Here is a 15233-nt window from a genome sequence, read left to right on the forward strand (position 1 = left end):
TGTGAAAAATAAATTTGTGTTGTTTAAGCCTCCCAGGCTATGGTATTTTGTTATGGCATCCCAAACTGAATAACAGCACCTTCTAAAATTTTGGGGGTAATTTTTCACATATTTCCAAATTAATATTCAAAATTTTCTATCATAAATTTAAATAGTTGCAAAGACTGTAATTTCCAACATTCTGTTAAAGTTGATATTAAAAATCAAAATAAAACTGTACATATTTAAAATATCTCTTATGCAATAAAAATGTCATAGTGATATGACATTTTTAACGTCCCATCATAATGTATTAAAGACATATAAATAAGCTCTTTAGCTACTGAGATTTTGACATTATTTCCTTCTTTCCCTGAGCAAGTATTTTGTTCTACTTAACTCACAGGATTCTACTTCTATTTAATATAATTTTTGGCCTTAAAAGTTAAAAAAGTTTTTCACTTTATATTTGTCTGTCTCAAAAGATAAATAAAATTTCAAAAAACTTTGTTCTGTGACTACAAGGATTTAAAGTAATTTTTAAATGTATTTGAAATTAAGTTATTGATATGAGTATTATTTGTACACAATTCATCAAAGCAACTTAAAAGATAAAACTGATTGATAAGTCATTATTAAGCACAAAATAATATTTTATTAGAAATGTATCCTTGAGGCAGAAAATAATTTTTTCCAAACAGTTTGTTTATTCATGGCCGAATATTATTTATTGTCAGAAAGGTACAGAGTTCACATCAATATCAGACAAAATAGATTTTAATTAAAAAATTATTTCAAGAGACAAAAATAACAATATATGTTAATAAAAGGGTCAATTAAAAATGTATAACAATTATAAGCACATACACATCAAACAATAGTTCCCCAAAATACATAAAGCAAACATTGACAGGATTGAAGTGAGAAATAGACCACTCTACAATAGTAGTTGGGGTCTCCAACACCCCACTTTCAATAATGTATAAAACATCTAGACGGAAGATCAGGAAGAAAACAGAGAACTTGAACAACATGATAAACCAACTAGACCTAATACACATATATAGAATTCTCTACTCAACAACAGCAGAATACACATTCTTCTCAGTGCACATTGAATACTCTTCAGGGTAGATGATATGTTAGGTGAAAAAACAAGTCTCAGTAAATTTCTAAAAATGTAAATCATACATATCTTCTCTGACTACAGTGGAATAAAGCTATAAATGAATAACCGAAGGAAAACTAGAAATTTCACAAATATATGGAAATCAAGCCACATGCTTTCAAACAACCAAAAGATCAAAGAAGAAGTCACCAGGAAAATCAGAAAATACTAAGAAGTAAATGAAAGCAAAAATACAACATACCAAAAGTAAAAAACATACTATATGAGATGTAGTGAAAGCAGTGCTAAGGGGGAAATGTATAGCAATGAACAACTATATTAAAAAAGAATGATCTCAAATTAATAAATGTACACCTTAAGAAACTAGAAAAAAAATACCAAAATCAATCCAAATCTTACAGAAATAAATAATAAAGATTAGGGCAGAGATAAATTAAATAGAGAATAGAACAATAGTCAATAAAACTAAAAGTTGGTTCTTGAAAAGATCAACAAAATTGACAAAGCTTTAGCTAAAATAACAAAGAATAAAAGAGAGAAGATGAAAATAAGTAAAATCAGAAATGAAAGTGGGGACGTTACTGACCTTATAGAAATAAAAATGATTATAAGAGAATATTATGAACAAAAGTATAACAAATAGGATACCCTAGAGGAAACGCAAAAATTCCCAGAAATATTCAAATTACCAAAACAGACTCAAGAAGAAATAGAAAATCTGAACAGCTATAACAAGTAAAGAGATGGTATCAATAATCAAAAATTTTCCAACCAAAAGAGAATCAGATAGCTTCACTGGTGAATTCTACTAAACACTTAAAGAAAAATTAACAGCAATCCTTCTCAAGCTTTTCCAAAAAATAGAAGAGGAGGGAATACTTTGTGATTAGTTTTATGAAACCAGTATTATCCTGATACCAAAGCCAAACAAAGATACTACAAGAAAAAAAATATTAGAGACCAATATCCCTTGTGAATATCGATGCAAAAATCCTCAACAAAATGCTAGAAAAGTGAATACAATAGCATATTAAAAAGATTATACCCCATGATCAAGTAGAATTTATCCTAGAAACACGAGTATCTCAACATAAGAAAATCAAGCAATATTACACCAAATTCATAGAATGAAGGGGAAATTCATTCTATGTAGAAATGCATAATTGCAGAAAATGCATTTGACAAAATCTGACACCTTTTCATGATTTTTTTAAAAACCTCTCTGAAAACTAGGAATAGAAAATAACTTCCTCAACATGATAAAGGGCATTTATTAAAAAACTCATGGCTAACATCATACTCTATGATGAAAGGTGGAAATCCTTTTCCTTAAAATCTGGGACATGAGAAGATGCTTTCTTTCACAATTGCTATTCAACATTACCCTGTGGGTTTTACCTAGAGCAGTTAGGCAAGAAAACAAAATGAAGGCATCCAAGCTGAAAACTGTCTCAATTTGCAGACAACATAATTATGCACATAGAAAATTCCAAAGAACACACGCACGCACACACACTCACAAATACACACACACAACCCTGAGCCAAAAAGCAAATTCAGCAAAGTTTGGGGGTGCAAGGTAAACACACAAAAATCAGTTGCATTTTAATACAACAACAAGGAACAACTCAATAAGGAAATTAAGAAAACAATTCCATTTACAATAGCATCCAAGAGAATACAATGCCTAGGAATAAATTTAACCAAGGAGGTAAAAGACTTGGACGCTGAAAACTACAAAACATTGCTGAAAGGTATTAATAATCTTTGAAAAACTCAATAAAAAACTAATTTAAAAAAGAAAACAATGACAAGAAAATCTTAATTTCTTTTTAAAAATTTCTTTTTCAGGGCAGTTCTCTTAACCAGAATATGTTCAGAGTGACTCCCAAAAATCTTAATTCCTTAGCAATTGAGAAATGTCCTTTTATTTTTTAAATATTTATTATTATTTTCTTGAGACAGGGTCTCACTTTATCACCCAGGCTGGAGTGCAATGGTGCCATCAAGGCTCACTGCAGCCTCCACCTCCCAGGCTTAAGCAATCCTCCCACCTCAGCCTCCCAAGTAACTGGGATTACAGGCGCTCGCCACCATGCTCAGCTAATTTTTCAATTTTTTGCGGAGATGGGGTTTCACCATGTTGCCCAGGCTAGTCTTGAACTCCTGGACTCAAGTGATCCACTCGTTTCTGCCTCCCAAAATGGGAATTGCAGGTGTGAGCCACTGCACCCAGCCAAAAATTGCCCTTTTAAATAACTCCCAGATCAACAAGAAAATTACAACCAAATTGGAGATTATTCAGAAATTATAAACATGATTACATTAAATCAAAATCTATGTGGTATAGTTAAAGCCCTACACTGAAAATAAGGTCTAATCTAAATCCTTAATATAGAAAAAACAAACAAACAAACAAAAAAACTTGACAAAAAGAAACCAGGCAGAGAAAACATAATTAAACCATAAACTAGTTCTTTCAAAGCGCCAATAAAATTAGTTATACCTTGGAAAAACTTACTAATGAAAAGGGAGAAAATACAAATATTTATTAGAAATAAAAAGGAACCATAATCTTACATATGGATACTTTTAAATTAGTAGGATTGATTTTAAAAGTGAGAATCGATCCTCCTAATTTGCTGGTGCATATACATAGCTTAAATTGTAATCGATTTTTGCTAGACTACTTTCCCAAAAGGTTACCTATCCAACTGTTTGATCAGCAATGTATAAGATTTTCCTGTTTTCTCATACCCTGAATGTTGTCATTAAAAAAACAAAAAGTTGCCAGCTTAATGGATGAGAAATGACTCCTCATTGTTTGTTTCCATTTTCCTGAAAGCTTAAGCAATATGTCATATGTATTCATGGTTTCTATTTCTTTTGTGAATTGCTTTTTGAAATCTTTTACTCTATTTTTAAATTAATAATATTAACTCTATGATGTGTTTAAACTAACTTTTTCTCCTTTCCTTTTTTACTTTATGATTTTATGGTGTCTTTGCTAGAGATAAGGAATTTTAAAATTTTATTTACTCAAATCTGTCACCTTCTTCATAGCTTCTAGATTTTCTTACTTTAACACAAGTTTCTCCACTTATGTGGAGTAGTATTATTCAAATACTCTCATATTTGTTCTTTAAATATTTTTATTAATTTTTTATCTTAAAACTTTATTTCTTCTATAATTTGCTCTTCTATATTGTGTGAATTAGAGGTCTAAAGTTTTTTATTCCCCACCCACCCACACCCGCCATGTGCTTCCAACTTACCAGAGAGTCATACGAACACCAGTTTCTGTTATTTTACCATGATGTTGATTGCAGTATTAGTTATGGTGGTCAAACACTGAAAACAACCTGAATGCCCATCAAAAGGCATGTGATTGAGAAAATAGGGCATACTACGGCACATCCATACCGTGAACAATTATTTAGCTATTAAAAAGGATTGAGTTAGGTCTATGTATATTAACATGAATGAATGTCTATGAGAGGTTACATGGAAAAAGAAGATGGAAAAATAATGTAAATAGTATAACCCCATTCATTAAAAAATAGATGAAGAACTCTCTACATATGAATATGTACATTTGTATACATATGTATGAGCACAAAGGAAAATTAGACCCTAATTCACACACTGGAATGAGGATGAGGTTGGGGAGAGAGTGAAATTGTTGAGATTTTTTTTTACTATTTATACTTCTCCATATTCTTTGGTTAATGCAGGGAACATTATTGCTTATATTTTGAACGGTGTGAGATTGATACTTGCCTATCCGACATCCATTCTCCTTGGTCTCCTTAATAACAGAATTCCAATTTTACCTGAGAATCAGACTACATTTCCCAGCTCCTTTTGTAGTCAGATATAGCCATGTAATCAAGTTCTGGCCTGTGGGATGTAGTAGATGTGTGTGGGACTTCAAACAAGTTTCTTTAAAATGAAGAAAGTGACTCTTCTTTTCTTCTCCTCCTCCTCCTCCTCCTCCTCCTCCTCCTCCTCCTCCTCCTCCTCCTCCTCCCCCTCCTCCTCGTTCTTCTTCTTCTTTTCGGCTGCCTGGAATAGGAATGTAGTGGCTACGGATCTGCAGCTATTTTGGACCATGAGGTTACCAGGAGGATGGTAGAGCAAGAAGGAGTCTGGTTTCCTGGATACACTGTGAAGCCATTGTATGACTCTAAGCCATTTGATTTTGGACTTGCTTTATGTGAGGGAGAAATACTTCTATCTTGATTCAACTGCTGGTATTTGGTGGTTTTGTTTTGTATTTGAGCAAACCTCATCCTCAGTAATACAAAAGGAAAAATATAATAAAGCACTTAGCAAAAGAAACAAAAGCCTATTGACCATCCCCCTGTCTTTCCTGAGAGTACAGCTAAGGCGTCTGCAACCTTCTAGATGAATGCATAAGATCTGAAATAGGGGTTATGTATTCCTAAAACAATATAACCCTAGGAAAATTAGAATTTGTCCGTACTTCCAATTCCTATAATAATGCTTTGCCTTTTTATAATTAATTCCTTTATTACCAAAAAGTTCCCCAGGTCATAAAATACTTTCTCTGTGGATTGCAATATTTCCTGGCATATGTTCACCTCAGTAAGATGATCAGTGTATTAAAAACCCAATGGGGTTTCTGCAGAAGCCAATGATGGCATGGCACCTCTTTTGTGGCATGTGTGAAATCTGCCCTTCGCTATAAACATTCTTATGCAACACGACACTCTGCCCTATGTCCATTTCATATGTGGTGTTCAGTGTGCTGGGAACGCTGAAAAAAACAATTCTCTCTTAGAGATTTCCCAAATAAAATCACAGTGTTAAAACTCTCAGGAGCCTCCAAGATCATTGTTTTAAAGCCCCCTTTTTTTACACAAAAAGAAACTGAGGCCCAGAAACCCCCCTGACTTTCTTAGAGTCACTAAGCTGGTTAATGATAGATCCAGAAATAGAACCCAAGGGACTGACTTCAGATTCTAGGCTCTTTCATTTGTTTCATCTATTAATTGATATTACCAGAGTGGACTCAGCAAAGGAACTTTTTTTTTTTTTTTTTAAGTACAACAGTGTCCTCAGTAGTATTATGTGGTTAAGGAGAGGCTTTCTTTATAAACGATGTTCATTACCATCTTGACTGGCTTCCCCCGCCTCCCCGCCACATAACTAAAGCATGATGCTATTGACTTCTAAGTCGAGTTTCCACCCTTATATGAAAAGTCAGCTTGGCACATAGTTTGGTAGAGCTAAGTCTGACCAGCTGCACTCTCAGCCACAAGGGAAATTAGACGAGACAGTGCGGCTGCTTCAGAACCAATCAATCAAAGTTTTTTGAAAATTATCTCGAAAACACACACCAATAAAGGCATGTGGGTAGCTGTCTTTCCATAGAAACTCGGGTTAGTACTAGCGCATGTGAACAAAGAAAGTAAGGTGTCTTCTTTGGGTTGACTACTTGGTAGTTCCTATTTCTCTATCAGTTCCATGAGTGTTTTGGGAGAAAGTGACCACATCTACTACAGTCTTTCAACATCTTAAGTTAGATTTGTGTACCCTCCAATTACCATCTTGAATCAAAACAGTAGCTACTAGTCCATTTGACTTTCTTTGCCCAGGCCCCATACATATCTATTTATTTTATTTTTATTTTTTGTAGAGACAGGGTCTTGGTTTGTTACCCAGGCTAGTCTCCAACTCTTGGCTTCAAATAATCTTCCCACCTTGGCCTCCCAAAGTGCCAGGATTATAGGCCCGAGCACTGCACCCAGCCTCCACATATATTTTTAAGTGTATAATTCAGTGGTTTTTAATATATTCACAAAGTTGTACAACCATCACCAGTATCTAATCCCAGAACATTTTCATCATGACCAAAAGAAACCCCGTATGCCCTGGCAGTCACTCCCAATTCCACCTCCCTCAGGCCGCTGGCAAACACTGATACACTGATACGGATTTGCCTATCCTGGACATTTCATATAAGTGGAATTGTACAATGTGTGATCTATTATTTATTATTATTATTATTATTTTGAGATGGAGTTTCACTCTTGTTGCCCAGGTCAGAGTGCAATGGTGCAGTCTCGGCTCACCGCAACCTCCACCTCCCAGGTTCAAGTGATTCTCCTGCCTCAGCCTCCCGAGTAGCTGGGATTACAGGCAAGTGCCACCATGCCCAGATAATTTTGTATTTTTAGTAGAGATGGGGTTTCTTCATGTTGGTCAGGCTGGTCTTGAACTCCTGACCTCAGGTGATCCACCCGCCTCAACCTCCCAAAGTGCTGGGATTACAGGCACGAGCCCAGCAGTGATCTATTATTTTATAGTCTATGTTTGTATATCTGACTGACTTCTTTCACTTAGTGTGATGCTCTCAAGCTTCATCCATGTTGTAGCATGTGCCATTGTCTCATTCTTTTATATGTCCTATAATTTTGAAAAATGATGCTTTTGGAAAAAAATGCAAACGCAGAGTATCCCTTAATAGAAATCTTTGCTCTTCTTAGAGGAGAACAAGAGACAAGTTATTTAACCTAGAGATTTGGCTTGAAAACTTGATATTGACATATCAGTAAGGAACAAGAAAAAATATAATGCAATAATTAAGGATTGATGAAAATGAAAAGCTAATTGGAGCATAAAAATGATCATCTGAATACAAAGACTTTTCTGTCTAGTCTTGGTGAAAATTAAGGCATTGGTTGGATTGGCATATCATGATTTTTAATTTGATTTTTTTTTTAATCATCCAGCAAACTTTTTGCACTCCTGAGTCAGCACATGCATCTGTCAGAGAGAGAAGAGCAAGACGGAGCACGAGGCTGCGGCTGAATTTAGAAAGTTAGAGGTGTTCTCATCAGCCACATGAGATGGGCAGGAGATTCCTTCCAGTAGGCGAGAGAGCAGAGTGCAGACAACAGATGTGAGAAAGGTCCCCATAGCTGTCAAGTTCCTGCATCCTTGTGCTGAAGAAAGGGAGGTGCCATCATGATTGATGTTCAGAGGCAGTATAAAAGCACTGAGTTTCTCCCCAACTGCTTGTCACACCGACCTGCACTATCTCTCGCCTGCCTGTGGGTTTCTGTCAACTAGTCGTGGAGGGGAGAAAACTCTTTAAAGAATAACATCTTACTGTGGTCATGCCAGAACCCACTAAGAAAGAGGGTAAGACTTATCCAGAAATCTTTTTGTTGTACTCCTTAATAAAGTGTGTTTATTTTGGTATTTGTCTTCAAACAAATAACAAATTTCTTAACTAGATGAGAAAATAAAATCACTATGATTTAAGGAAAAGATGGTTTAAATTAAACAGACCAAAGGAAAAATACAGTGAGAGTATACTGAATTTAAAAATTTCTGATAATGATAGTTTCTAAAGGGATATTGACTAAAATTATCAAATGATAATTCTATCACTCAATTGTAAAGAATCCTTAAAGTGTAATTTAAGGATGTTAATTGCTGATGGTAACCAGATTACATTTTCAAGCATATTTTCTTAGGTTTAGTCACAAATTTTTACCATGTATTTGCAATTTGCAGAGAGTAGAAGACTTAAAATATTTTCTAAAATGGTTAATACATTGGATCAAGATTTCAAAAAAGAATTTGTGACATTATTTCCAGATTTGCTACATTTTTTAAATGGAAACATATTTAAAATATACAGATGAAGGATTTTTTGTTGTGTTCTTATCAGTGCCTTTGGAGGTTCATTATTAAATTCTTGCATGGAAAGAAAACCAAACACCAGGAAAAAAGGATATCCCTGAATGTCATGAATAGATTGTTCTTTCACGAGTTTTATTGTAGAGAATTTCATAATATGTAGCCTTTAAGAATAGTTAAGCTGAAAGTATAAAAATATTCTTCCTTAGAAGAAATGTTTCTCTAACAAAGTTTCTCCTTTCTAAAAAGTTATTAGTATATTAAAACTACCAATTGGTAACAGAAGTAAATTGGAATTATTAATTATGAAAATAAATAATAAGCACAAATTAATAGTATGCATGCATTGAATTTAACTTTTAAAGAAAATATCTTTTAAAATATTATTTCATTTATATTCATCTTCACTAGTGCTTCTTGAATCTTTATTTTTCCCTTCTGCAAATAAAAGAAAAATAAAAAGTAGCAGGAAACATTAAAATGTCATAGTTTTCAGTTTTTAATTCTTAAAAATGCTTTAGCCATTATTTTAAGGAATCTTGAAAAATATGTTACACGTTGAACTCAAAGTTGAAATATTAACCAAATTATCAAAAGTCTTTTAAATATATTTTCTTTATATAATTAAGTAACCAGTGTTGACAGGCTGTGGTGATCAGTTTACAGGTTGGCCTTACTTAGTGGCAGAGGGCATTGATGGATGAAGTCTTTCACCCAAAATAACCACACCAAATGCATGCATTAATATGGGAACTTAATCCTGACTGTCAGGCAGGGAGTCCAACCCCTGCTAAAGTATCTTATTTGTAATGCAAATGATTTACGTGTGTATTAAGTGTCCTTTTTATCTGCTCTGTCACTTTAACCTCTCCGAAGTGTACCCAGATGAAATGCATTCTACCATGTTTCCAAACTGGAAACACAATATTGTTTTAATTATTCTGAATTTAGTGAATGATTTTGCATTTTTTTAAAGCCTAATTGAAAATGAGAAGAAAGCTGAAAAACCAATAAATAAGGTGACAGGCTGTGAGAGCCAATAAAGCTAATTAAATTACTCTGATTACTAGAGGCAATGAAGTTTACTTTTCATTTGACAACTCAGTCTGATTCACTCTGCTTTTACAGGGAAAGAAATTGTAGGGCTGCAAAGAGGAAAATATATCTTTAACTTTAGCCCCCACCCCCCGATATATATTTTTTCTTTCTGAATAAATCAGCATGGATACTAAAGACTCCATGATCTTCTTTTGCTCTAAAAGCACGTTGCTATTCTGTGTAGCAGTTCCTCCACCCAGGACGGTAATTTTATACCCATAAATTCTTTGGTTAGTGTAAATTTGGATGATGGGGAGTGGAGCAAAAAGAGTTACTGATATATTTAAAATCCATTGAGGAAGTACAGAGATTTTTTTGGTTCCCTTACCAGTGCAACTGATTCTTAAAGGAACTGTACCTCGAAGAGCGTTCCTTAGTGAAATAATTGCATTTTAATATTGTTTACATCAGAAGAGTAAGGAGTATGGCAATTCATGAACTATTCTGCTCCTTTCTTCTTCTCCTAACTGCGATTTCATTTTCACTGGGGTTAGTTTGATTACATATAAGCATCCCTCTGAAAAATAAAACATGGCCTCGAACCAGTTCTTCAGAATCATTTCAAACTATCTGCAGAAACCTGCCCAAAGGAGAGGTTCCTTCAGCCTCTGGGTCTTCTGAATCTTTCCCACAGCTCGGAAAGCCATGCCCAGGGAGGCCATGACCACTTGCTATGAATCTTGAGAGGGCATATGGGCTGGTTGGGCCTTCCTAGGATCCAGGAGGATCTGGCAACTCTTCAAAAGAGGCTGAGTTTTCAGCACCTGAAGGTACAAAACATGTCTCACTCAACTACCTCCCAGCCTACCCTGACCGAATTCTGGGAGTTTTCTTCTTAAATCTTGGGAGAGCTGGTTCTTCTAAGGAGGAGGAGGAAGGACAGCTGTAACTCTGGATCTCGAGGAGGAAGTCTAATGGAAGTAATTAGTCCATAGTCCTTGTTTAGACTCTTGGAATATGCTGGGTGGCTCAGTGAGCCCTTTTGGAGAAAGCAAGCAGTATTCTTAAGGAGTAACCACTTCCCATTGTTCTACTTTTTACCGTCATCAGTTGTATATTATCTATTCTTTGGAGAACTATGTTATTTGTACTGTCAGTTCCAGATAAAACTTACCTTACACCACTTTGGATTCTTACAGAACCTAAGGCCTAGTACAAATAAGTTATTCCGATCAAATTGGGGGGATGTGGTAGGAAGCTTCAGATTTGTGGGGCTCTCCCAGGATGCCTTTGATATATTCATTTATATAGCAATTATTAATTGAGTACAAGTAAGTGCCCTACAGTTAATTCCCCGGTTCCTACTGTGTAAAGAAATCATCTTTCTTTCTTTCTTTTTTTTTTTTTTTTTTTTTTTTGAGACAGTATCTCACTCTGTGGCCTAGGCTGGAGTGCAGTGCCATGATCTTCGCTCACTGCAGCCTTTGCCTCCCAGGTTCGAGTGATTCATGTGCCTCAGCATCTCAAATAGCTGGGATTACAGGCACCCACCAACACACCCAGTTAATTTTTGTATTTTTAGTAGAGACGGGGTTTCACCATGTTGGCCAGGCTGGTCTCGACCTGCTGACCTCAGGTGATCCACCTACCTCGGCCTCCAAAGTGCTGGGATTACAGGTGTGAGCCACCGAGCCCGGCCAAGAAATCACCTTTCACTGGAAATTTCTCTTTTCGAGTCAAAAAGAAATTTTATCAACCCCAAACTAAACAATTGCAACAGGCTTTCTTCTGTGGCAGAATCTCTGTTCATTAAAGAATAGTATGAATGGCTGCTAAACACATAAAAATGATTTCCTCAGAATTTTACCTCTGGCATATGTAATGATTAAAACCATAAAACCTGATTCTTTAACATCCTGGGACACCTGTTAGCTGTCAGATTCTTCTTTTTTTTTTTTTTTTCCAGAAAAGTTCTCATTCTGTCACCAGGCTGGAGTGCAGTGGTGCAATCATGGCTCACTGCAAACACTGCCTCCCAGGCTCAAGCGATCCTCCCACCTCAGCCTCCCCAGTAGCTGGGACCACAGATGCATGCCATCATGCCCAGCTAATAGCCAATTTTTATATTTTCAGTAGAGATGGGGGGATCTCACTGTGTTGCCCAGGCTGGTCTCGAACTCCTGGGCTCAAGAGATCCACTTGTCTCTGCCTTCGAAAGTGCTGAGACTACAGGCGTGAGTTACCATGCCTGGCCTATTAACTGTTAGATACTATAAAACTCAGAAAAAATACCTTCTAAAACACTGAGTTGAGGTCTTAACATGAATTTCACTTTTTGTTTCTGATTTATCAGAGCTTATTATATTTAATGTACTTAAATTCTCCAAAAAGGCAAAAGTTCCTCTTTGGTGCTTGTGTGTCATTCAGAACATCTCAAGCGTCACTGTGGTTTTCTCATTTTCCGTGTAAGATCCCTTCTTGAAAACTCAAATGTATGGCCAAACACAGGTTCCATTATGACCATAATTTTAAGGTGCCATTCTGATAACTTCAGGAGGCAAAGGCATACCTTTGTTACTGCAGATTCTTTTGCTGTGTCAACATACAATATTCATCTTATCCATCTTGATCTACATTTCAGTAGGAATAGATGGGACCATGGGAGCAGAGAACAGTGTTGTTGTTGTTGTTGTTGTTTGAGTCCATAAGGGTTTTTCCATTTCTGTATCTTTTTTTCCTTGGTCTCTAGAGATTTCATCACATTTTAAAGTTCTGCCGAGCCCCAAACCTACCTGAATGTACAGCAGCATTCATCACCTCTTGCCTATTTCTAAGCATTTCTCAGGGCTTAGTCATCCATCAGAAAAGGAGCTCCCTTGATGGGAAACCTCCTTCTCATATTTCTTCTTTGACCTTCAGTTTCTACATGCAAGAGAGTGAATGGCCTATTTCAAACACCGAAATCAATTTGTCTTTGGAAATATTTATTAATATATAAATACTACCCTTACCTCAAATTGGGGAAAAGTTAATAATTAATGCAGAAAACTAAGAGAAAGGAAGAGGGGAGGAGGAAAGATAGTTTATCAAGGGCAGTTGTTTCCCTTTTGACTTCGAATGGCTCATCGAGGCCAAGTTGAAGGTTTGGACGGAAAATAAAGAAGTTATATGAATGAATGCCATCATATTTTTTCCTCCTGAGAAAAACCGCCATGCTGTGCTGGAGATTCATGGCATATAATTGAGCTCTGTGTTGTAAGAAGGAATACTCTAGGGCAAATGCGTACTAGAGGGGCTTAATACTTGGCAGAATCCTTCTTTTTCAGTAGCCTGCTTTTATGACTGCTCCGACTGCACCTGTTAGGAAGATAAATAAAGGACCGGCCAATTCTTTCCTCTGAAGCGCCCTAAATATATCGCTTTAAAAACACTTTGGAAAAACAAATTGTATCCTTACTTCTCACTCAGTAAATCTAAAGAAATTCCCTCTAGTTCCCAGGCATTTCAAACAGTGAGGTCAGGAGTAAGGGAAGATTGTGGAGTGATCAAAGGTGGAAGTTAGGCTCACTAGCTGGTCTAAGGAACCCAGAAGGGTGGAAAGCATGAAGAGCTTACAATCCTTTATGCTCTCAATGACTCACTTTATTTTGGCCATGAGACATGGCCTTGAAACTTTTTTTTTTTTTTAGGCTCTGTATACACACGCAATTCATAGCGTTTCCTTATTTACAGCAATTTCAAAGTATCCCCGAATCAAACATGAGTGTTGAAGTCAACTACCCAGGCTGAAGTTGCTTTTAAAAAATGCTTGGGCACAAAAACAAATAAATAAGTGGTCTCTTTAAAAACTTGAATAAATACAAAATGACGTTTTTGCAATACTTTTGTAAACAAATGCATTCTTCTTTTCAATTTCATATGGTTGTGAGAGGAGACTGCTGTGTCATTATTGCTATTGTTTTTACAGTCCAAGGAAGCATTTTTGTTACTTGTATTTAAAATTATTGCAACTGTTTTTTTTTTTTTAAATTATTTTTAGGCTGTTTATGGACACAGAGAATAGTTTTTATTATAATTAATAATGGCTATTTTTATCTTCACTGCTCCTTAATTAGTCTATGAAAACTATATTAAGAGACACAAAATACTCTTGCCTGCCAGTATCTTCTGTGGTAATTCTAAACTTCATCTCTAGACATGCTTAAGTGTGTTAGATGATAAAGAACGGGATTAAAGTTCTAGCAGCCAAAAATAAGTACGGAAATTTTAATTTAATGTGTGTACCTGAGAGCATGTGGCCACGTCTTCTTTGTTCTTATTCCATGTTAGTTCTTGATGGAAACAGATGTCTTTTCTGGAACCCTTGGTTTGTTCAGAGTACTGCATCCTGGGGAAACTGAATAAATACACAGAAAGGTAGCAGCTGAATTAGTGCTCTGAGTTAGGTTAATCATGAAGTAGCTACTGTTTATTCAAGAGGGGTTTCCTAAAATTTGAGAGCATAGCAATTAAGGAAAATGAAACTGTGAAAAAGAAGAAAAGACTTTGTCACTTAATTTCCTATATGTATGCAAATTATCTCATAACCAGATGAGAAGAGGGCTTCTGACCACGCAGCTTTTTACAAAGAGCCCCTCAAAATCAAAGTGATGATACTGTCTTGTCATAATTCTGCTCTCTGTGGATAGGCTCAGTTTTAATTTACAAAGAGTACATTTGGTTTAGACAGCCCAAAGATAGACCACTGGCCAAATTTTGAGATACTTCCATTCATGGGACAGAGTATTCATGGGCTGGCTTTAACATACATTTCCAGAGTAAAGTTTTAGGTACCATTAGATTGGGGCATGAATTGATTGATGTGGCAGAGGCAAAGACCAGGATCATTCAATCTCACACTTATTTCTCTTTCTAAAATGAGTTCACAAAAAGCTAACTGTAATCTGACTTTCATTATGCCTTTCAAGTCTAAATCCACTTTGATAAGGCTTGCCCTTTTATACTCCCTTAGGAATCATTTTTAGGCCAATTTGGCACATCAGGGCAGCATCTAAAATTACACTTAATAATATGTCAGATGTTAGATCTTATGATTTTGTTCTATTCATTTTTTTGATGTGTATTTAGCTATTTTGGCTAAATATTATTCTTCTCCAAAATTGTCCAAATCTTTCTCTAAATAGTATCAGATCTCTTTGTAAATTACTCAACTATAATATAATACTCTTTATAAATTGCTTTGCTTGCATCCGTTAATATCGTTTGCCTTCTAAAAACTTTTATGAATCTTGGAAGACAATGCTCTACTTAAAACTAAAAATTTGTCCATGTGTGTAATTCTACATTTTGTCATGTTTAGAGTTAGATGTCTTTAGGGTTGTTATGCACATAGTATGTATCTTGGCTTTTTCTT

At 35.5% G+C, this 15233-nt stretch overlaps 2 protein-coding genes across 13 annotated transcripts in view; both read left to right on the forward strand.

The window, feature by feature from the left end:
- CHPT1 (choline phosphotransferase 1) overlaps nt 1-15233 on the forward strand; it is a 154759-nt gene that overhangs the window by 9223 nt on the left and 130303 nt on the right. The gene's annotated exons all lie outside the window — the stretch shown is intronic.
- The window catches only part of MYBPC1 (myosin binding protein C1), a 98693-nt gene continuing 91579 nt past the window's right edge, over nt 8120-15233 (forward strand). For 9 of the 12 annotated variants that reach the window (XM_050750207.1, XM_050750209.1, XM_050750212.1 and 6 more), the window contains exon 1: nt 8142-8278. In XM_050750207.1, the coding sequence (XP_050606164.1) occupies nt 8254-8278 (25 nt within the window). In that variant the 5' untranslated portion in view covers nt 8142-8253. Of the gene's footprint in view, nt 8279-15233 lie in introns of all 12 variants that reach the window. The other 3 variants (XM_050750219.1, XM_050750208.1, XM_050750210.1) reach the window with 2 other exon arrangements.

The sequence above is a fragment of the Macaca thibetana genome, chromosome 11, assembly GCF_024542745.1.
Source record: "Macaca thibetana thibetana isolate TM-01 chromosome 11, ASM2454274v1, whole genome shotgun sequence".
In the NCBI taxonomy this organism is placed as follows: domain Eukaryota; kingdom Metazoa; phylum Chordata; class Mammalia; order Primates; family Cercopithecidae; genus Macaca; species Macaca thibetana.